The following is a 23886-nucleotide window of genomic DNA, read 5'->3' on the forward strand; positions in this document are numbered from 1 at the left end:
CACCCTGCCTATCCCCTCGGCAGGCAGACACCAGGCTCTGGAGAAACAGCTGTTAAGTGCATACATGTCTCAAAGCTTTTAAAGATAATTCTCTGAGCCAACTAGGCCGTGGTACCAGAAACCTGAGAACCAAATAGGCTCTTCCTGCTTTGTCTCTCCCCAATCCAGCTGGGAAATGAGGAGGTCTGAAGGGCAGACACTACTGATGGGGATTCTGGGTGAGGAATCTCAGCCAGGGAGCCGGGCCAGGACTCTCACTGTGAAATAGGCACATTTTCAAGGGAAGTGACCCTCTGCTGGGCCTCCTCGCTTCCAAGGTGGCCATTAACTTTGAATTGTTATGCAGTGTGAATAATTCGCCTGTGGAAAAAATTTAGTGCCAACAGTAGTGCTATATATTTTTTCATTATAAATCCCGAAACCTCTGGCTAATCTCAGCTGGACTCGGTCCAGACTGCACCCTTTCTGAAACATTAAAGTATAGCCTGCAGACACACCGGCAAAGGCAGCCCTTAACAAAGAGGGGACCTTCGCACTTTAGAGGAAGGACCCATGCGAACCTGGAACACCCAAAATGACATTTTGGGGGAAATAATTTGACTTGAATTAAATTATTAAGTAATATGAAATCATTATTTAATGTAATCAAATTAAGCCTCTATGTTGGATGGGTTCAGTCTCCTGGGTATGTGTCATTTGGTGATTCTTCTCTCAATCACTTATTCATACATTTAGCTACCATCTGAGTGCCTACTCCATCCTACCCTAGAAGGCAATGTAGCCAAACCGAAATAACTCTTTCTATTCACAAGGATATTGGTGTCTATTTGAAGGCACAGACATGAGAAAACGAGGTGAAATGAAATCCTAGAGGAATGACAATATATTTTTTACTTTCAACTTCCAGATGGCTCATCCAGCCCCTACTCGAAGCACACCCTGAAGAATCAGGTGAATCCCTGAGGTACCAGTTCTGTATTTTTTGTGCCTCGGGCCCAGGAGTTCCCAGTTGCCCACATAATCTCACATTTCAACACCCTATAGCAGTGATTTTCAAGCAGTGTGCTGCAAGAATTTTTAAAACATGCAATAGCTGACTATTTAGTCAGGGGCACTGACCTCCTTTCCCTTCGATTGTCAAATGAAACAAAGACAATAGCCAACACAGCAGTAGGCGTCCGGTGTGAACGAATGAAAATTATACCTATTTTTTGTCAGATGGGCAAAAAATACATTTTTTGGTGTGCCGCAGAACTTTAGTAATTAGTTAATGTGTGCCATGAGCTGGAAAAGGTTGAAAATCACTGCTGTGTGGGACGGTTTTCTCCACAGTGGCAAGCATACATGCCGAGGAGTCAAAACTCTACCAATCAGGGCACACTTTGGGACTTTTTTTCTGCCTGCCCTCCCCAGAAACTCCATATTCTTAGTATTCTCAGAGTTCTTAACAAATGACGCAACACTGTTTACAATTATGGTTTGCACAGTACCATTCAGTGTTGACGGTCTGGTCAAAGGCTGTGCTCTTAGGGCTTCTGTTTCCATGGCTTTATACATAAAATTTCAACTTGACCCTTTTAACACGTCACTTCATTTAGTTTCTCTATAATTAAATTCCAGCTGTAGTCATGATAGCATTTTAATGATAAATTGATGAAGTCACTTGGTTATATCATTCTATCCATACAACGATGACTGGAGCAGCAGGGATGCACACAAGGCTGAGAGGGAATCATGGGATGGTGTAGGTTTCATGGAAAGAAATGCTGTCTCTCTCACTTTTTTTTTTTTGGCTCAGCATGAGCCTGGGGAGATGCAAGCCTACCTTTTGCTGTTAGCAGCAACCTTGCCACCAAACACTGCCCAATAGCAAAAATAACTTGAAAAAGAAGAGATCTGAGTTCTAATGTCCGTTTGAGCACCTGCATCAACACCTACCTCAGGCCGCTCTTCACCTGGCCTTGCAGGTCCACGAGCCTAAAATTCTCATCTTTGTTCAAGCCTATGAGTTAGGTTGAATGTGACGTGTGAACAAGATACCACATTGATGCACGCTCACAAAAAGAATGAGATGGGAAGGAAGCTGCAGACAAGATAAATAGAAGCCACTCTGTGTTTATTTGGTATTCAATAACTTTCTTTCCCAGAGAGAAAATACACTGTTCGAGGTATCCCATTTTAATAACCTCCTTGCTTCTAGCTTTACATCCTGAATTTCTATGCCCGTTTATCGAGGTTCGATACTGTCACATACTGTGGTTAAGATTTTTCCCTGAGATCATCAAGGCTGTGTCACAGAACATCTTGCCCTTCAGGAGAAAACAGGAAACTAGAAGTCTTTTGGGGGTGGAAGAGGTGGACAACTTCAGTAAAATTCCTGAGAAAAAAAAGTGCAGAGTCAACCATGCCACTGATTAATATTTCCCCGGCTGTGACTATTACCCCTTCAACATCTCCAGAGACTCTAGAAGGGAAAGTCATTGTACTGAATACAAGGACACTTGATCGCAGTGCTGTGTGTCCTTGGCTTCCGGTAACTACCAGCGCCATCCTGGTGCCTCGGTTTCCAGTAGAATGCAGAGCTAGTGACATTAAAGAAACCTTCCCCCGCAGTGGCAGACAGGATGGAGAGGAACCCAGATGCAGATGATGAGGGAAAAGCGGTTATCACAGTATGTGCTTAGTTAGGATCACACTGTTTTGTTTTGTTTTTTCAAAATACTTCGAAATCAAAACAGCCTGTGCTCCTCCAGGAGTGGGACTGGGCAGAGACTTACTGGATTATCACCTCAAATCCCAGCTCAATCGAGTCACCAAAGCTTAAGGCAAATGCACATCAGCACAGTCTCCCAGGCCTGCTACACTGAGAGTCACTGCGAAGGGAACGTCACTTCCAGCCGCCCCTCCCGAGTCGCAGGGACTCACATCCAGGGCAGGAGCCAGCTGGCCTGGAGAGGTCATTCCTCCCCGACATCACGTCACCACTCCTCCACCTACCCATCCCCTTCAAAGGGCACAGTGGCGTGATTGTGCTCCCTACTATGGACTTCTTTTTTGAAAAACAAACAAGCAGAAGTTTCCCTGATCCGACCCATATTCAGCAGTGAAAGGAGGCAGTGGGGTCCCGGAGTAGAGAGAGTGGGAGAGGAAGCTGGGTGCCAGGCACGTGTGCCCCGGGCCGACGTGCTGGCGGGAGAGTGTGCCAGCCTCTGAGGGAGGAAAGGTGAGAGGGAGGGTAATGTCCGTGGGCTGTGGCACTTCTGAAGACACCAGTCCATGGGCACAGGGTTCCCGATTCTCCTTCTTAGGTTTTCTTGAGGTAGGCCTGACAGGCTTTCGCCATGTCTTTCAAGAAGTTAGGAACTCCATTCTGCAAAGCAAAGGAGAGGGTCACTTCTTTGTCTTTGTGGCAGTCACTTCCGATGCTCTCTCTGGGATGAAACTAAGGTAAACAGAGAGGACTCTGGGAAGGATAAAAAGCAACAGGGCCTCGGACTGGACTTCAACCGAATGCCGCCACAGACACTGACACAAGGTACGATCCGGAGCACAGGTGAGACCAGACAAGAGGAGCCACTGTGGCCAGACGTGCCTCATAGTTTGGCTGTTGCTAGTGACAATCTCAGACATTTTGAGATAACACAGGACTTGGGCATGGGCTGAGTTGTTCAATTCTTCCAACGAAATGAAAGGACCTGCTTTACAGAATGACAGAATGGTAAGGATCTGGGGGGCAGAAGGTGGGATATATTATTGTTTAGTTAGTGTGGATCATTGTGCAGGGCTCTCCCCAAACATTGTCTTATTTGCTCCCACTCTGTGAGGTAGGCAACCTTCATCTCCTTTTTTAAAAGGGAAAAACTCCATGGCTTCCATAGATTACAGAATCAGTGTGGGACCAGGGTTCAAATTCACATGGATTTGACCCGAAGCCTATGAGCGTTTTCACTCTCCCAGGGGACCCGTTGAGCCCTCCAGCCAGTAAGCGGGACTTCAATAAAGCAGGCCGAACAGCCCCCTGGAAGCCAGGCTCCTAGGCGGTCTCTAGTGATCTGCGCTGGCGCTGTGGTTCCCTCTCCTTCCAGACCAACAACACAAAACAGTAGCAAACTGGAGGCTTTGCCCAGGCTCGGAGACATCTGGTTGTCTGCGGGGCCGGGCCAGCCTGTCCTGCTGCTCCATAAGCAGATACCAGGTCCAAAGGCACCATTGTTCCTACAAGGAGCAGGCTATTGTCCCGAGGTTCCAGAGAGTGATCCTGGCGGGGTCTCGGGGTCCTGGCAGGGAGGGGCTGGCATTCCGGCTAAGAGAGTCTTTGTCTTTTGTCCCAGCTTCAGCCTGGGTGTCATTAGCAACCCCAGTCCTAGCCGTGGTCACTCAACCAAGCTGCTCCATAAAAGAGCCTCATTAGGCTTGAGACACTGTGTCTCTTCGGCCTGACAGCCCCACGGGCTCAGTCAACATCTGTCAAACACACCTCCCCCTCCTGCCTCCTGGGGTCTCACCTTGGCAGCCCAGTTAATGAGCCAGGACGGAATTTGGCCACCCGGGTTATCGAAGTAATACATGAAAACTAGAGGGGGAAAGAAAGGACAATTTGGAAGGAGAAAACGTGTTAGGAAGGAACAGTGACAAACCCTGCAAACCTTCCGCCCTCAGGTTCAGACCCAGGAGAAAAGGTGAGAGATAACCTGTAACTCGGCGGACACCTGTCCTCTGCCTTGTCCTCCGCCTTGTCCTCCGGGGCATTTATGTACAAATGCTTTTGGAAACATAGCCGAGGTACATTTTCCTGCTATTTATCAAACACCCGGCAAGTGCTAGACGCTTGGATATAGTATCTCACGACCACATTCTGCCGTGTATAATGCACACTTTTTTGCCCAAATTTTTGAGGGAAAAAAGAAGGACGCGCATTATACATGGGTACAATGATTATACACCATGAATAATGGGTGTGATCATCCTGTATAGAATGTTCTCGAAACGTGGGTGTACATCATACACAGCAAAATACAGCATTTCTCTCCCTCTTTAACCTGACAATCGTAAGGAGTTGGCAAAATTAAACCCCGGTGTGTAAATGATAACATGGAGACGGAGAAAAGTTCACCCACCTGTCAAGGAGGCAGATCTAACAGGCACCAGAACTATGGTTCAGACTCTGCCTCAGGCCCAAGGCTGCCCTCTTCCCAGTGGGGCAAGTGGCCATATACATGCCCCATGCTCTGCCCCAGCTCTTCTTGTGGTCTGAACTCCAGGTCAGCAGACCCCGAGTCACTCGGTTTTTGCTGGGGGAGGTGTGACTCCCCAAACCAGCTCCTCACCCCGCAGAAGAGCCTGCAGGGCAGGATCGGCCTGCAGTCCTCTCTGAGCCCTCCGGTTCACTTTGATGTCCTGACTCCATCTGGACCGGAGTCAGTAAAGGATGGAGTGAGTCAGATTTACACATCCACCTCGCCCTCGAGCCAAGTTTCTGGGACACACTGAGTCTCTCCCCAGGTGTTCACCCCTTGTTTGTTTTGCAGACCTGCCCGTCCCCTTCTCTGACCTCAGGGAACAAGCCTCAGGCATTTACGTGCCTCACAATCCGCAAGGCCTTCCCACGGGCGGCTGCGGCCGGTGAGCAGACGTGCACCCCAGCTTTACCTCTGCTCCCCTTCTTGCCATCACTCTCAATCGCCAGGCTCTGCTTGTACCGCTTCACTCGGATCACACCCGGCCTCTCGGCAAACTGTGGCACGGAGACGCTCTGAGCCAGGACCACGTAGATCTTCCGTCCTCCCACGTCCAGCTCTTGCTGCTGCCGGATGTAGACATACTGCAGGGCCAGTCAAGGCATGACATCCACACCAGCATTTCGGACAGGTGGAGGGCGTGCCCACCAGCCAGAAGCGAAGCAGGAGGGGGGATTCTGTTCCTCCCATGTGGCATCTGCTCGCTTGTACTGTTACTTCCCCCACCCGCCCTCTCTCCTTACCTGCACTACAAGATTATGCCTCATACCACCTGGTATATCATTTGAATGCACACATTCCCTGCCTGTGAATCATTTCGTGATACCTTTAATTATGCATGGAAGCCACTCCTCCTCTCCCTGAGAAGGCACTGGGAGAGAGCAGGGGGTCAATCACCTGTCAGGTGTGGGATCCTGGCTGACGGACTCAAGTTCTCTGAGACTCAGTTTCCCGATGCAGGAGAAGAGAGTAACACACCCAGCAGGCGGGCTTGGTGGGGGCATTATAGAAAGACTGGAGCAGAATAAGCACTCGGTTAACATTCCACATCGTTCCACCTTGGCCTGACCGCCCCCAGAGCTCTAATGACTGACCTCAGAGGACAGTCAAGCCATGTCACTTACAACCGGTGATGGCAGGAAGACACCGAATACCTGAATACCGAGTGGGCCGATGTGCACGCTGAGTGAACACCAGCTCCCCAGGAATAACAGTCATTTCCTCTCAATAAACACTCGCAGCACAACCACTGTGTCTACAGCACTATTCTAGGGAAGATAATGAAAACCCTAAGAAATGGTAAGTCACCACTTATCAGGCCCTTACCATGTAATAAACATGAGCTTTACCTATAACATCTATTTGTTGTTGTTTTTTTTAAGATTTTATTTATTTATTTATTTTTAGAGAGGAAGGAAGGGAGATAGAGAGAGAGAAACATCCACCGTGGCCTGCAACCCAGGCATGTGCCCTGACTGGGAATCGAACCTTGCGATGCTTTGGTTCGCAGCCCGGGCTCAATCCACTGAGCTGCGCCAGCCAGGGCTATAACATGTATTTGGATCCTGACCCACCCCAGGGAGTTCAGTGCATGCATCCCGTCTCACACACGACAGCGTTACATCAGAGAGGCAAAGACTCTGGCCCAAGATCCCACAGCCCAGGTGAAGTGGGGAAAACTGTACCTGAACCCAGACCTGGCTTCAAAACCTTAACTAGACTTCCATAGGTGGACAGGGCTCAACACTTTGTCCTTTATACCCTCAAGTGACAGAATTTTAGGTTTAACACCGGGAGCAACCCCTCTAAGCAGAACACAGCTGCGCTGACTGTACAGCAGCCACGATCACAGCCCCATGTCACCTCAGAGTCCCTAGAGCACCCGCAGCCGTCCCACCCCGCACTCGGGCACCCTGCAGGGCGGTCTATGCCCCCCAACCTCTAAGTCATGAGGAGTAAAGTTCTTACATGTTTTAGGAAAGAAATGATGTTGCGCTTGCCTCTGGATCTCCTCTCTCCCGCATACCAGCGCACGCTGTCCCGCTTTCTCCCATGACTTTCCCAGCTCCTGTGATACCACCTGACGTCGCCTGACACTCCACCGAGGAAAACTTAACTTGATGCATCTGTTGATGAAAACTCGGCAGGGGTCTTTGGAAGGTTGGAAGGCCCCGAGTGCCACATATGACCGGAGAACCGCCAGGTCACTGAGGCCCAAGCACATGCAAGGCCTTTTCCAAGGCCACACGGCAAACCAGAGAATGGGCACATGCTCAACCTGGGATCTTTCTCTCCACAGTGAATGTTCTTTATCACGGCACTCTACTCTGTTCTCAAGAATGTAACATCCCTTATTGGAGAGACATATGCACACATAGAAAGACTGAAAAGACCCCACAGGATTGTATGGCATTAGAAAGCCAAGGAAATAACAGTTCAAGGGGCCCCAAGTGTTCACCCCTGGGAATACCTACCCAGCAGTGTCCCTGTGAGGCCAGAGAGGTAGGGTCATGACCTGGCCAAGATTACCACCTCTGGGGACAGCCGGACCTGGTCCCTAGCTTGCCTTTTCCACCCACTAGCTGCATGAGCCTGAGTCAAGTTCTGCACTTCTCTTTGCCTCAGTTTCCTTAACTGTGAAATGGGGATAATGGTGCCTACCTTGCACCGTTGTTGGCAGGATTAGAGACAACCATATAAAATCTGAGGGAATAAGTAATCCACAATCTGTTCAAATACATGCCATGGGTACACAAACCACCTAGCAGGAACTGCGCCAAGACAAAAACCCTGATGTCGTTTAAAATCTAGCTGGGGGCCAGGGCAGACTTGCAAGGCCAGACACAGAAACACATACAGACGGCATGCACAAAGCACAGTCACTTGTCCCCTCTCTTTTTAGAGAATCATTATTTTTAGGAGCATAGAGACTTGCAGAGTGTTGGAGCTAGAAAAGACCCCAGCAATCACCTGATTCACTGGTTTCCAAAATTTATTTTTTAATCCATGAGCCCCTTTGCTAAAAGGGTCTTATGTGGAAATTTAGCGTGTAAACCGCTCAGCTGCCGTGACAGAAGAGAAGGCCTGCCTATCAGTCACCCTGCCCCCACACCGCCCACCCAGCACACTTCCATCCCGCTGTCGTGGGCTGGTCCTGCGTGGGCTTCTTAGAACCTTGGAGTGGCAGCTGCAAGTCCCCACAGTTCATCCAATCTCAGCATAAGATAAATAAGGACATTCAGGGGGAGCAATATACACACGGTGTCCGGGGCCCACAGTGCCAGAGGGACCGCTGGCTGCGGTGTCAGTGAAACGTGAGCAGGGGTGAGCGGAATGGTGAGGCCCGAGTTCCAGTCCCCCTTCTCCCCCTGATCACCTGGATGGACGCCTCCATCATTTCACTTCTCTGTACACTGCGGGAGCGTGTTAAACGCTCTTCACAAAAAGTTCCTTCCACATCCCCAGTTCTGCGGCCCAACGATTCCGAGCCCTAGAAAACATCTCAGGAAAGTCGGAGCTGCCTTCCCAGGACCTCAGGTATAGACTGTGCATGTGGTCCAGCCCAGGAACCCACCCTGAGGTCCCCATACATTGCACAAGAAGCAGCAGGTTTAGCAGAGGCTTCTGCGAGAATCAAAGACAGTGTTGCTCACACCTGCTGGCCACACCACCATCGGGCGATGGCCACAGGGTACAGCAACACTGAGAAAGCCGAGTTACGGTGCACCCCGAGAAAGGATACGTCCCGGTTGGACATGGGGAAAGGGTACTTCACCTCCCAGTAGACCACGGTCTGGCCGCCGCACTCCTTTTCATAGAGTTCTGAGGAGAACAAAAAAAAGTTAATGCATTCTGCAAAAACTCAGGCCAGTCCATTACCACTGAAAGCTTGTGGCCTAGGGGCACAGTCTATGAGATATAAAAGCAGAGTCCAAATAAAAGAACCCAACGAGACTTGTCTACGTCAGAGCGAAAACAAGATTCCCAGACAGGATGCATGAAACAGTCAGGCACCCGAACATCAACGGTCAGGATTGCAAATCCGGAGAACCACCAGATGTCACTAGAGTACCAACAGTTTTGCTCTGAAAACCTTTCTTCTGGGTCCTCAGGTTTTATGACAGCTCGCTCAGGCCTGAGTCACCCAGTCACGTGTGGAGCTGGGACAGAAAGGCCCCAGAGAAGGCAGCGTCCCTCCTAAAGTGCGAGAGAGTGGAACGGCCGTGGTTAACCCGACATCTTGTTCCTCTCCTGTGTTTACACTATGCCACAGCTGCAGCCACCACATCCCCTTACTGTTCTACCATGCTGCTGTGTGCAAACAGCAGCCCAGACTTGGAGGAACGCAGCAAAGGCGTTCCATGGCGTGCACGCCCTCTGACCCATGCTGCACTGTGAGCCTCTCCAGGGCCATTTGGAGAAGTGGCCAAGCCAAGGCTGCTGAAGTAACCAGGAGATCCCCTGGAGATGCTGACGGGGAAAACGGATTATTTAATTCAGATTTTGCAAGGACACCTACTAAAGGGCTTGGTGGTCTGTCGGTGCCGCAGAGGCTGCAGACAGCCCGAGAAAGGAAGAGAAGGTATGGACACCTGCTGCTCTTCTGCGCTCAGCACTGACTCCCCCTTCCTGGACCAGCATCTCAGGTCTCCTTCCCCTCCTTCTCGACTCTGTGGGCGAAGTGGAGCTGGCTCAGCATTAATCCAGGGCTGGGAAAATGAGCTCTAAGAAGACATGGCCATGGGGATTAGTTCAGGGGTGGTGCCTCTGGCCGGGGTCTTCACTGGTCCCTTGAGCAGTTTAGGCTGAAAAGTGGCCCAGGGAAGGCTCTCGGGGAGCTCACAGAATATCCGGGAGGATGAGAGTTCTGTCTAGAGCCTCAGGCCATTCCAGAGAAGCCAGCCCGGTGCACCAGACACCACAGTGTGAACTGCTGATGCCGAGTAACAGAGGGTAGGAGCTCTGCAACCATCTCCCGCAAAGTCAGGATGTCCTTGCTGGGACCATCACCAGCCACAGGCTGCCTGCTTCCTCAGGTGGCTCTTTCCAGACTGAAGCCACCTGTGCATCTTATTGGCAACTTCCATGTCACGTGACTCGGCCGTGGCTGCTGGGGAGACTGGGACAGAGAAAACTTGGTTTCTCCCTTGGATAGGTGAGCGTCACAATTCCCCCTAGATAGCAAGCATATGCAAAAACAGTAAGTGGCCCCAGACCATGACAAATGTCCACAGGAAATAAGCATGTGATCCATGCAGAGCCAACTCGAGCCCATCCTGGGGCTCTGGCCACCATCAGTAGGAAAGTAAAATTCTTGTTCCTGTTCCTCTGGGGTTATTTATTTGGTTATTCGTAAGCCTGGATCTTCTAGTAGCCATCTTTGCTACGACATAGGAATTTGCCTGAGGATCCCATCCACGCAGGGGAAAACAGAGTCAGCCCACTCCAAAAGATGGAGGAATCATTTAAATATTGGTTGGGGCTCTCCTGGAAGCCAGGACACCACAGAGTTTTCAATGCCAAGGACCCCTAAACTCTTTTCTTTTTCCTTTTCTTACGCTGGCATTAGTTGGCTTTTTGTTACTTGCATCCAAGAGTCCCAGCTGCAGGAAGGGTCTTTCAGAGTTCACGTGCCCCTTGGCAACTCCGTAGTTCTATTCCACTGAGACCAAGGGGGCAGAGGTCACTCCCAGGGCTGGCGTCAGGAGAACCCCTGTTCACTGCCTTTTATAGCTCCCTATCACCACACACAGAGTGAGATCTAAGCACTGCAGACTGGCAGCCAGGCTAGGCCCTCGGGGATACAAACCCTTTTCTCACCCCGGCGCCAAATTTTGCTACCAAATTGCTCATGATTTGTACGTATCATACTGTTTCATGCTTTTCTGACCTCCCCTCTGTTGTTTTCTGTGCCTGAAACGCCTTTATACCACTCACCCCCACCCCTTACCCTCCCCTCCACCCACAGAGTATTCTTGTTGTTTATAAAGTTTTTATTCAATTTCTGAAAACACCACCTCTTCCAAGAAGCCTTCCATGATACATAGGCATCCAGATGGCAACCGACTTACAGGGAGAACAAAGCAGCCCTCAGAGAAAACGAGACTGGATCTAAGAGCAGGCAAGGGGCAAGTCCTCGGAGTGGCGAAGGCACAGTTCAGCCCAGCACTTAAGACTTTTATGTCAAAATTAAAAACGAAACATAACAGAGTAGAAATTAGACCTGCTGCTTTATACCAGATAAAATAAGTAACAACAGATTCTACTTTCTAATTGATTTTTTTTAAAAAAAACAGCAGGTGATACTCACCTTTGACATATTGGTCCCACTGTTTTCTGTAGTCCAAGTCCATATAGACATCTGTGATCACAGCCGGTGGGCAATCCTCCAGAACACCAAAGACTTTGTACTCATAGAGTCCAGTTTGCTATGAAAACAGAACAGGCAGAAACAACCTATTGATTCCCACGTCGAGAGACAGCAGGACTGCACAGCCCATGACGGACGGTCAAGGATGGGGTTCATGCCACGCCACCACGCAGGGACCACCTTCCTGCAGCCTTGGTGACGCGATGAAGAAAAAGCAGAGGAGGACCTGCTCTCCTGGGCCTTACATCCAGCTGGGGCATGGGTGGCGGGGGTTGCTGTAAACAGTACCCAGCTACTGCGAATAGGATACAAGAAGGGTTACGTGATAAATGGGGCTTGATTTGGAAAAGAAGGGTGCTAAATTGGAAAAGGTCTCTGAGAGGGATACTGTGTATTGGAACCTCCTCTCCAAAATCTGAGGAGCCACTCAGGGGAAGATGCCGGAAGACCAAGCCCAGCAGGGGCAGGCCCTGGGGTTGACAGCCTGGCTGCTCAAAGAACAGATCGCCAGGGGGTGTGGCTGGGGCCGAATGGGAGGAGCTGTCATCTGGAAGGGGTGGGGCTGGGCAATGGATTTGTAAACCAGTGTAAGGGTTAAATATTTTGTTCTAACTGCTATTAAAAAACAAAACAAAACAATGAATGACTTTAAATAGGGTATTACTTTAAAAGGATGATTCTTGCTGCTTGGTAGAAAAAAAATTGATCACGAGAGAGCAAGAAGATGGTTTAGATGACAGGGCAATGGTCCAGAAAGGAGAAGACAGTGATTTGAACGGCCAGTGGCAGCAGTGATGGAGAGAAGTCGATGATTTAGGGATATAGTTTGCAAGTAAGTCAACAGCAATTGTTTTTGGGAACAGATCAGCTGTGGGGAAAGAGAAAGCACAGGACTGAGGATAACTCTTAGAAGCTTTGCTTGAATAGCGGGGCAAATGAGTTCCTTTTTCTAAGAGAAAAAAAAAAAAAAACAGAAAAAAACCCACCCCTGGCTGTCATAGCTCAGTGGATTGAGCTCGGGCTGCGAACCAAAGCGTCACCGGTTCAATTCCCAGTCAGGGTACATGTTGGGTTGCAGGCCATGGCCCCCAGCAACCGCACATTGATGTTTCTCTCTCTCTCTCTCTTTCTCCCTCCCTTCCCTCTCTAAAAATAAATAAATAAAATCTTAAAAACAAAAAAAAAAAAAAAAAAAAAAAAAAAAAAAAGGGGAAGAGGTCATTTCTGGCCTTGTGATAACCAAGAGCTCTACCTTTGATTCTGAGATGGTTATTAAATGTCCCAGTGGGGGTGCACAAAGGTGGCGAGCCTTCAGGGGACAGGGAACTATTTTGGACACCCACAGGATGCAATGAAACGCAACACATTGTTTTACCAATTCCAATTTACCAATGCCAGAATTTTGCAATGGCTGCTTCTGTTTTATATTAAAGGACTTGTGCCTAAAGGACTAAAAAGGAGAAGAAACATCAGTTTCATATCATAGTAGTCCCTTTTACTGAGAAAAAAAATATTTTTAGATTCCAAAGTACAACCACCCTCGTCGGCAAGAGTATTGGGCTGGCGTCGGCCACTCTCTGTACAAAGACAACATCAAGTTCCTGACCTTTGCCTTGCCTGAAGGCTCTGTCGTTAAGGTTAAACCAATGGCTCTTAAATTTTAGTGCAAGAGGAAACAAACAGAAAGCCTTCAGAGGGACTCAACTTCCTCCTGCTAACAGTGCTCCTGGGTAATCATGCCTCAGTGAAGCTGTCCTCTTCAACACCGTGCAAGAAACGCACGTGAAGTCAAGGAGGCCAACACGGTGAATCTTTTCTAGATGCCACGAGGCTTCGAGGGTCTCCCGGCGCAGGGGACATAACCCAGGCATAAATATTCCCCAGTTTAGGCATCGCAGATGTTTGTGAAAGTACCTGGCAAGAAGTAGGTAGTAAAATTGAAACTGAATGCACAAGGATTTTCCAGCTCTAAAAGTTTGTGGCTTTGCACCAAAGGTTTCCAGTCATTAGATGACTAGCTGGTAGATCTGAACCCCATACGTGCTGTGGAACAGAGGTCCCCGTGGAAGGACAGGCCTCGGGAGAAACCTCTCTTTGCTGTCCCCACCCCTCGCACTCACACGTGGAAAGACAGTGCTGGTTCCTGCATACCACAAATTCACACCCACGCATTTTAACCACCTTTGGAAGACAGACAATTAACTCCCGGTTCAGGAATCCTGGGGCCCCACTTTCTGACCTACTGAGCAAGAGGAGCAATTATGTCTTGAGATGACGATCTCCCCACCCTTACAAGAGTCAGCTTCGGCTCTCTGGATACATTGAGACAAACTGTTTCCTTACATGGGCCCCTTTCCCTCCTGAACGTAATCACAGCCCGAGTGACCTCGGTCCTATGCATATCACAGAAAAGAAAACAGGAGCCCTCTAGGAAGAGGAAAATAGACCAATGTGATTTACGTGAATACAGAAGAATGAACTATTGTGGCAACTTCCTCTGAACACTCCCAGCATGGTGGTGGAGCTGAGAAAGGCCAGGCTCCGCAGGAACAGAACTCGCGGTAACACCTTTCCTAGTGTCTCGACCGCAAGTTCCTTCCGAGTGCTGGGCGGCCCCACCCAGCTTCTTGGGTCAAAGCACTTTTCACCCATTATTTCATATACGAGAAGGATCTCAGTAAACACATTCACGTTTTTATTCTGTCTTTTAAAAAATGACGTGAATTTTTATAATTATAGAAATAGTTCATATTCATTATAAAGAAAATAAAAATGGCATGTAACGTCATAATCCACAAATACCTATTGGTACTATTCAACATACTTCTTTTAAGTAAATAAATACTTCCACATGTTACAAGAATGGGGATAATATGGCATGGACAGCTTGTATTCTTATTTTTAACAATATAATATTGAAGCTATGGAGAAGTCACGCCTAATTTAATTATTCTTTTAAGTTATTTGTTTCCAAATATTTTTACAAATATGAAAACTTCTGAAATAATCTATTATTTCATGTGGACCCCTTTGGCATGTAATTCTTTTTCATGAAGAAAGCTTCCTTAGAGACAAACTGTAGGGTAAAGGGCATCAACCTTTTAAGGTTCTTTATACTTTTTATAAATTTTTAAGAAACTTTGTACCAATTTATACACTCACCAGTAGCAAAGGATCATCTCACCAGGATTGCATACCAGTTTGTGCAATTTGATAGAAAAAAAGTACAAATCTTAGCTTAATTTGAGCAAAGTTTATCATTGATTGACCACCTTAAAATTAAAGATATAAACCCTCTGTAACATTTGTTGCAGATATGTTTCTAAGCTTACTAACATTTCAATAAATGACTCCAAATAAGTGTACTCAAAAGGTTCTTGGCTTTAACCAACATCTTAGAATGGCTCCATTTCTTTATCATACCAAGAAACGTTGCAAACCACTTTTGACATGTGACATGTTCCATCAATCACGGCTTGTATAAGTGACACCTCAGTGAAAAAAAAGAGAGATCCTGAAACTCACCCAAGGTCATATACCTATGAAGATAGAGCACATGGACTTAAAGCTGTCAGACTGTTCTCTGTATCTCTGAGTCTGTTTCTATTTTATTTGTTAGTTTGCTTTATTCATTAGTTTCCACATATAAGTAAAATCATATGGTACTTGCTTTATTCTGACTGGCTTATTTCACTTAGCATAATACCCTCCATGTCCATCCATGCTGTCACAAAAGGTAAGGTTTCCTTCTTTTTTATGGCCAAGGATTATTCCATTTTGTAAATGTACCACAGCTTTTTTTATCCACTCACCCACTGATGGGCACTTGGGCTGCTTCCAAATCCTGGCTACCGCAAATAGTGCTGCAATGAACATAGGGGTCCGTATATTCCAAATGAGTGTTTCAGATATATTCCCAGAAGTGGGATCTACTAGGTGCTGTGAAACGTACCCTCTCACAGGATCCCCATATAACTTAGGCAGAATGGGAATAATCTCCAGTTTACCGATGAGGAAACTGAGACTCAGAAAGGATCTTAGGCTCATAAATCCGAAAATGACAGAGCAATTAGGCTTCGAAACTATACTTCAGACCAGGGGTTGCCAAACCTGTCAGGGTGGCTATTTTTTAACTGTCCAGGAGCTAAGAATGGCTTTTACATTTCTAAATGGTTATCCATGTACCTATATAATATCCTCCATTTTGCTTCATGGCCCACGAAGCCAAAAATAATTACTATTTGGTCTTTTACAGAAAAAGCTGGGCAGTATCTTGTTAGGTTGCAAACCCAGCCAGGAGCTTCCCAGGTATAACCTGAAACCCGCCCCCACACGCAGAGGTCAGGGAGAGACGAAGAAAAGGGCAGGCTGATAGCTGGTAGGTTTGGCAGCCACAAGATGAGTGGCTTTCCGCACCCCCCCGCCAGGATCTTAAAAGTTTATAGAGAAACCTTAACTGGGGTCAGTCACGTGCACAGTCACCAGAGTGTCCAACCTTTTGGTGTCTCTGGGCTATGCTGGAAGAAGAAGCGTTGTCTTGGACCACATGTTAAATACACAAACACGAATGAAAACAAAAAAATCTCATAATGTTTTAAGTAAATTTACAGTTTTGTGTTGGGCTACACCCATAGCCATCCTGGGCCGCATGCAGCCTGAGGGTGGCAGGTTGGGTACTCATGGCATAACCTCCTCACCATGTCTCTATCTCAAGGATGTGCCATTGGGCAGCTTCTGATAAGACAACGGGCATGCATATCCCAAGCACAGGAGAGGGACTGGGGAGCCTGCAATTGCTCAGACCCAGTTCACAGCTCAAACTGGCAGCCACATCTTCTTACCGACCTTCCCCACTGTCCCTGTTTTAGACCATTGCTGCCACCACTTCCAAAATCTACAACCCAGGAAATCTCTTAATTACTACACAGTCATATTGCAACTGCACACATGAGAGAGGGACTTTTGTTGTAAGCCCCCAATATATTTATATTTTAGTTTGAATCACTTGAAGTTTACCATGTAAGCCAAGACCACCCTTCAAATTAAATCTGCCAATCTAAGCATGCCATACAGGATAAGTACCAAAAAATGTAAAACATATCATCTTGAAATTCAGAAACCAAAGAAAAGAGAAAATCTTGAAAGAAGTTTGGGAGGAAGGCGGGCTTTCTATTTTGTTTGTTAGTTCATTTTATTCATTAGATTCCACTTTTAAGTGAAATCATATGGCACTTGTCTTTCTCTGACTGGCTTATTTCACTCAGCATAATGCTCTGCAAGCCCATTCACACTGTCACAAAAGGTAGGGTTTCCTTTCATGATAGCCTGAGGAGAGAGAGGAACACGGCTGGGAATGATCAAAATTCGGACATCATAAACTACCTATGCAAAAAGAGAGTGAAACAAAATACAGGGTCTGGCACAAATAAATGACCCTTTTTAGGACAAAATCTTTTATTGCACAATCACAAGCATGTAATTCTGTACCATAACAATATCACACTCAAGCACACCAAAGGTGACCTTTTAGAGGAAATGTTCAAGTTTAAACTATAAATTACTACACCCATATTATTACCCTACCAACCACACTCCAGCAGGGGCTACTTCTGCTGGACCCTGCATATAACGTATTAAAAGGAAAAAGCCACCAACCTAGAGTTCTGTATACAACTGTCCTTCAACAGTGAAGGAGAAATAAGGAGCTTTTTCAGACTAATAAAAACTGAGGGAATTTATCAGCAGCAGCTCTACCCTGGAAATGTTAAAAAAAGATTTTCAAGGAGAAAAAAAAATATGACATAGGTTAGAAACTCCTATCTACATAACATAAAAGTGCCTGTTTTATTGTCAAAGTTTCTTGAAGGTATGAACTTTATCTTATTCATCAAGAATAATTCATCACCAGGGCTTAGCATAATGCTGGGCTTGCAATAGGTCCTTAATGGCTGTTTGAATGAATCCATGAACTCTGGAGTTTTCTTTTCATTAGCATATATTCAGATAACCCACACATAGCTATGGGAAGGTGTCTATTGTAAACTAAATGACGAAATGAAGTAGTTATGTTTATTGCAAAGTTTTTCTGTACCCTAAAAACACATGAAAAGTTCCAGGATAAAATTCAAAGGTTCACATTTGCATGAATTCTCCCTTGTTTACAGGAATATATTCATTTTCATAATCTCCCTGAAGGGTAAAATAGCCTCCCCAGATAATGTCAGGAAATGGTGAGCCTTTGTAGTTACAAACTATTCCCATTGAAAAGCCTGCTGGAGTTCTCCTTCTGCCCACAGTTGGCGGCTCCAACATCAACAGCAAGAAGACCAAACAAGGACCACCCTCCACTTGGCATCGCCCCAGTTCAGCCCATGGGTTACCCAAGTACCGGTATGGTATTATATCCAGGAGTCCAGTGTCCAAATCCTTCCCAACAAGTCACCTTTCCTCTCAAAGGGATCCTGAAGCACAAAGAAAATCAAGAGCTTTTTGCTTTATTAACAGCCACCTGCTGTCATCCCTATGCAGGAATCTGGTGCAAGACGGGGTGGAACACAAAGCTTGGCTTGTACCTAGAAACAGGAGTGGGGATCCTACTCACCCCTCGCCCCTCACTCTCCCAGATCTAAAACTTAGGACCAGCATTCTCATGCCACCTCATACGGCACGCTCATCCTGAGAGAGGATGAAGAGACGGGGAACTGAGGCTCCAACGTAACCACCCAGCTGTAGGTTCAGGAAAGATGGAAGAAAAGAGGGGGGAGGGCAGGCATGTGCATGAGCGAGTGCCTTGGTCTGAGGCAGGAAGCAGAATGCCACACGTGGGTGCTCGGCTTTAACACATGGTGGCCCCACCCACTCGCACAATATGGCTCAGTGTCTTGGGTTCAAAAAATGTTCTATCAGTCACATTGCCAACGACCCCCACCCCCCTTAGGAGGGAGGCAGAAGGGTGAAAGAAGGGAGAATAGCCCTGCAATCCTGCTGTAAAGAAGCTCACTGTGCAAATCGGATTACGGTTCCACCTGTGAGATGACAGCGGAAGCTTCTCACTCATTGAGGTAAAGCTGTTCTCACGGAAGTTACATTTGCGCTTCCCTCCGAAAGGCCAAGTTTCCTCCCAGCCCAGTTTCCTCCCAGCCCGGCTAAACACAGAGTTTCTCCAGTAATGCCAGGCTTTCAGGGTTTTAGTAGGTCTGTCTGCTCCTCAGCAAACTCTTTGACTAGAAGACCTCTTAAATCGCCCAAATATATGGTGATAAAAGATAAACTGACTTTGGGTGGTGGCATACAATGAATATATAGATCATGTACCATAGAAATGTACGCTTGAAACCTATATGCCCTAGCCCTGGCTGGCGTAGCTCAGTGGATTGAGTGCGGGCTGCAAACCAAAGTGTTGCAGGTTCGATTCCCAGTCAGGGTACATGCCTGGGCTGCAGACCATGATCTCCAGCAACCGCACATTGATGTTTCTCTCTCTCTCTCTTTCTCCCTCCCTTCCCTCTCTAAAAATAAATAAATAAAATCTAAAAAAAAGAAACCTATATGCTCTTATTAAGCAATGTCACCTCAATATATTGAATTAAAAAATTAAAATGTCAATGTGAAAAAAACATAAAGAAGTTAAGATGTCAGCCTGATCTTTTCAGTCCAGCATTTACTTGGTCTAAATCAAAGAGGTGGGCCTTTGCATGCCAGTTTCACACTGTCCATTGCATTGTTGTGGTGTCTATTGGCAAGGTAACACAGTCCAGAGCTCCTGCGAGACCGGACTGCAGATCGCTGGGCAAGCTTTTGTGAGTGACCCGTAGCCTTTCTCTGCCAGGGGAACTGCTGGGCACAGCACAGGAGAACACATTCACTCCCAAGTGGCCACTACCTTAAAAATCGGGGAGAGTGAGTCTTAAACACTCTCTTTGTCTTAAGATTCTCTTTCTCCTTTTTTTAAAGTAGGGAATCTACAGTACAAATAAGTATTTTATTTTTTAAATTTATTCATTAGTTTTTTATAGAGAGGGGAGGAAGGGAGAAAGAGAGGGAGAGAAAGAAACATCGATGTGTAAGAGAAACATCAACTGGCTGCCTCTTGAATGCCAACTGGGAACCTGGCCCACAACCCAGGCATGTGCCCTGACTAGGAATCGAACCAGTGACCTTTCAGTGCATAGGCCAACACTTAATCCACTGAGCCACACCAGCCAGGGCAAGACCCTCTTTTTGATCCTCACTCTTACCTTTTAGTTTCCTTGCTTCTCATTTCTAGGTCACTCTCCTACCCCTTAATGTCAGAACCCTCCTGAGGCCCATGCTAGATTCTCCCCATACATCAGTGGTCTGTGGGCCAGTAGCTTCAGCATCACTTGACAACTGGTGAGAAATAAAATTCAAAGACATAAGCAAGAGAAGAGAAGAGAAGAGAAAAAGGAAAAGGAAAAATAACTAGAAAAAATAAATGTGACGCACACCCTCATACCCCACACCAAACCTACTGAGTCAGAAACTCCGGGAGTGGGGTCTCAACCCCAAATTTAACATGCCCTGCAGACCATTCTGATGTATGCTCAAGTTCGAGAACCCCTCTGCCACGTATCATTTCATTCAATGACTACTGAGAGGTCAAACAATCCTAAAAGATAAGTATCATCCTTGGTTTGCCAATGGGAAACCTGCGATTACAAAAATGAAAAAGTAACTAAACAATATCACCTGCTAGGAAGTGGGGCCTGGCCCCCAGCCCCGCTCCTACCCCAGCTTCACCCCAATCCTGTGGCCTTCTGGCTCTTCCTGAAAAGCAAGAAAGTCACAACCTGGCCCAGGGACTTAGTGCAAAGTGGTCCCTCTATTGCAGTGGTTTAAAACCCAGCGTGCTTATTTGAGTCTCCTTGGAAGTTTGAACATTAAAAAACAAAAACAACCATAACAGCAAAACAATTTATTTTAAAGCGTTTCTAACTAGAGATTAGAAGGAACTCTCTTCCAGAAGGAAAGTCAAACAAAGGTGGCAGTCAACCCAAAAAACAAATGAGGCTTTAGCAGAGTGGGTAGCAAGAAATGCTGGATAAAGCTAGAGGCCAGTAAGGGTTCTAGGAAAGAGCTTCTACCTGACTGAATAGGGCCTCCACATTTCAATACAGGTGGTGGTCAAATGGCCATAGGGCAACGGCTCCCCATCCGGCTGCTGAGGCTCAACGGCACACCTATGGGAATCTCACGGCCCTCCAAACTTACGAAGGCTCTCTCTACTTTACACCAATGTACCATGGCTGTCCTCATCCCTAGAATAAGGTGAAATAAGACATATAGTATGGATAGTAGGGATAGGAACGGTTCTGAATACCACTCAAGCCCTCCCCACAGGAGGGAAGTGGTTCCTGCTACATAACACTACACAGTGGAAACACAAAGCCAGTCACTCTGTCTCAGCTCACAGGCAGTGGATACTGTGGGATAAAAGGCACAAAAGCAAAAAAAAAAAAACCCACAAAAAAAACAACCCAAGCCCATGGTTGGGGGCAAGGGCCAGTTATGGGTTGGCGGGAGGACAGAAGCCGTATGGACACGTCATAGGAGATAAAGCTGGAAATGTGAGTTAAGACAAAACTAGTTCAGGTTAGCCTGCCTGCAGCATTTGCCTTCTTTCAGAGAGTCAAGATAAGAGCCTATTTATGGCACAGGTCTAGAGCAAGACAGCTGAATTCTGATCCCAGTTCAAATCTTAAAGAATCAACTTAAACTTTCCACAGATTCATTTCCCTACAGGGGAAAAAATGACAATCATAGCACCTGACATTGGGGTTGATGTGAGGACTGAGGAAGTCAGCATCTGCGAAGATTTAAACAGTACTTGGAACATAAGAAAGCATGAAATGTATTAGCTATTACAACAGTTATTATTAATTTTGCAGCCAAAAATGCCACGGAAATGGGAATGATAAGACCATAGCTTCTTGGGTGCTTGATCGGGCTGTGATGTGTAGGATGGAAGGCTGGGAAACTAGATAAGAGGTCACTGCAATTCTAGGTGAGAGGTGCATCCAAAGTGGCAAACGTATGGGAAAGTAAGGGGAAGGGAAACGGGCCATATGTCAGATACGTCTGAGCAATCGAGCTGACAAAACTTGGCAAATGCCTGGATGTGGGTGGTAAGGAAAGGAATAATCAGAGGGAAGATAAATGGATTTTGTCTGAAAAACATGTCCTCCTCTGCACCAAGTTAACTGTTGAAATTACACTAGGAAATTAATTGTCTGCTCTACACTGTGAACTTCTCATTCACTTTGCTATATGCCCAGCTATAGAAAGGCATCCAAAACTCCTCCCTGTTCTAACACTATAATACTCTGGTCCTCTGCCAAGAAACCTCGATTTCACTTACCTTGCCTAAGGGTGACTTTTACCCTATTGCTCTGAACTGCTATCATACAGAGCAACACATGACAGGGCTCAGGTGCAATATGATCCTTCCACCTAGATGCTTACCTGGTGCCAAACCCCTGCAGGAACCCTGGAGACTTGCTTAATAACGAACTCTATTCCTCTAACTCTTTCAGTTCATCTTTTCCTCTGAAGCTTTAAAGTTATTAAGTGCAACTTACAAGAAATGGGCAACAGCCAAAAGAAGAAAGTCACTAAAATGGCCAGAGATGATAGCAGGTCCCTTGTCAGCGACACTCCTCTCCACACACATTAGCCACCCTGTACATTCAGTCCCTGAAAAGTCTCTTTTCCACCTATTCAAATGCAAGGATACTTCCTTTATACACACACACCACTGGCACTCACCCCAGAGGTGCATGGGGTTAAGAATCAGCAGACCCACGTTTTAACTCCACAGTTAACTTGAAACAGACCACACCCCCATGGGACCTCAGACCTAACGCTGAACTCTAATGACCTCCCAGCTCGAGTTCCCAGCACAAGGACAAAGTCAGCTGGAGGCACCGCCCCTGCGCTCGCTCCTCCCAGCGTTAGAATACGCGCCTGGGTCTCGAGGCTTCTGCCCCTGGGTCCCCGCAGGGAGGTTGGCCCGGAACGGTCCAGCAGGCTAGCCGCTACCTGGTCCAGCAGGCGGTAGATGCTGATACCCGAGGTCTCTACTAACAGCTGCCAGTCGGCCCCGGCCAGCGCGGGCTGCTGGAGTTCGGCACAGGCCTCCCGGAACTGCTCCTGGGAGAAGCCACCGGCAGTAGCAGGGTCCATCCTTCCGCAGCCACTGTTCCTCCGCGTGCAGGGAGGCCGTAGAAAGGTTTGTTGTAGGTTTAGGGGCGGGGCGAAAGGGTGGCCTAGCGTGATTGGCAGGGAACAGAGAAGTGATAGAGGGAAAGGCGGGACTTAGTGGGAAGGAGGAGTTTAGGTGGGGCGGGGCTAGGAGGGGGTGGGCCTAGAGAAGTGGGCGGGGCTGAGCGAGAAGTGAAGGAGGCTGTGAAAAAGGTAAAACGAGAAAAATTGGATTTGAGCTAGAGAAAAATGGAGGGGCTAGGAAAGCGGGGAGGCTTATTTATAGACGGAAAGCAGAAGGAAGACACTAATGTCATCTTCAGAACATCCCCTCAGTAGCCCATCGGGTACCCCTCCCCACCCCATAGCCTCCAAAACTGCTTGGGTAGCTCCTTTACCTTCTCTGAAGAAGATAGGGAAAGTCTCTGAGCCTTTTGGTAGGCTTGAAAGGTGATATGGACAACGTAGAAACGTTTGACAATCTCAGGGGTCAAATGCTAGAACTATATATTTCCACATAATGTCTATTTTTTTCTGTCATGCATTCTAAAACATTATTTTGAGAAGAGGTCCATGGGATTCACCAGAAGGCCAAAGGGTTTCATGCACAAAAGAGATTGCGAAACCTCATCTCTATTGGATCTACAAGCTGATTTGCCAGCCTGCAGGGTGAAAGATGATCTAAAAGTTTACTATTGTATCCACTAAGGATTTCTGCACTTTGCATAATTTAGACCTTTTGCAACTCAAAGACCTTTTTGTGCACTCACGTCCCTTGGGTATTACTATATTTCTTACCACCAGACTGCACTTGGCTGTGAATAAAGTAGGTAGTTTAAACATCAAAACAATATAACACCACATGAGTGCCAATGAACTCTGGAAACCCGTGTTTTCTAATCTGAAAACTAGGGTAAGAATTGTGCAACCACTTAGAACAGAGGAGGTAACTACATAAAATAAACATAAAGCATGTATGCACAATGCCTATCCAAGTAAATGTTTAATAAAAATCCCTACTTGTTTTACACTACTAAATTGGAATACTTCTCCTTCTGT

The 23886-nt window shown here is 46.9% G+C and overlaps 1 protein-coding gene across 3 annotated transcripts; it reads right to left on the reverse strand.

Moving 5' to 3' along the window:
• Positions 1–2099: 2099 nt before the first annotated feature.
• LOC114503258 (phosphatidylcholine transfer protein) lies at positions 2100–22887 on the reverse strand. 3 transcript variants are annotated; one of them, XM_036033707.1, is made up of 6 exons: positions 22666–22886; positions 11548–11662; positions 8980–9059; positions 5650–5821; positions 4506–4573; positions 2100–3370 (listed from the first exon to the last, which is right to left on the reverse strand). In XM_036033707.1, exons 1-6 carry the CDS (start codon positions 22807–22809, stop codon positions 3305–3307), a joined length of 645 nt encoding a protein of 214 aa, XP_035889600.1. In that variant the 5' UTR covers positions 22810–22886; the 3' UTR covers positions 2100–3304. The 3 variants fall into 3 exon arrangements, with proteins under 3 accessions (XP_035889600.1, XP_028376553.1, XP_035889601.1); XM_028520752.2 differs by having other exon boundaries at positions 11548–11665; positions 22666–22884; XM_036033708.1 differs by lacking the exon at positions 4506–4573 and having other exon boundaries at positions 11548–11665; positions 22666–22887.
• Between the last annotated feature and the right edge of the window lie 999 nt (positions 22888–23886).

Source organism: Phyllostomus discolor, chromosome 8 (assembly GCF_004126475.2).
Source record: "Phyllostomus discolor isolate MPI-MPIP mPhyDis1 chromosome 8, mPhyDis1.pri.v3, whole genome shotgun sequence".
NCBI classification, from domain to species: domain Eukaryota; kingdom Metazoa; phylum Chordata; class Mammalia; order Chiroptera; family Phyllostomidae; genus Phyllostomus; species Phyllostomus discolor.

Coding starts and splice junctions, on each gene's coding strand:
- LOC114503258 (XM_028520752.2), bottom strand. CDS start 22,809: ATGGACCCTGCTACTGCCGGTGGCTTCTCCCAGGAGCAGTTCCGGGAG. Junction 11,666..22,665: donor TCTACCGCCTGCTGGACCAG/GTAGCGGCTAGC, acceptor CTGTTTTCATAG/CAAACTGGACTCTATGAGTA. Junction 4,574..5,649: donor TGGCAAGAAGGGGAGCAGAG/GTAAAGCTGGGG, acceptor TTCCCCCTCTAG/TTTTCATGTATTACTTCGAT.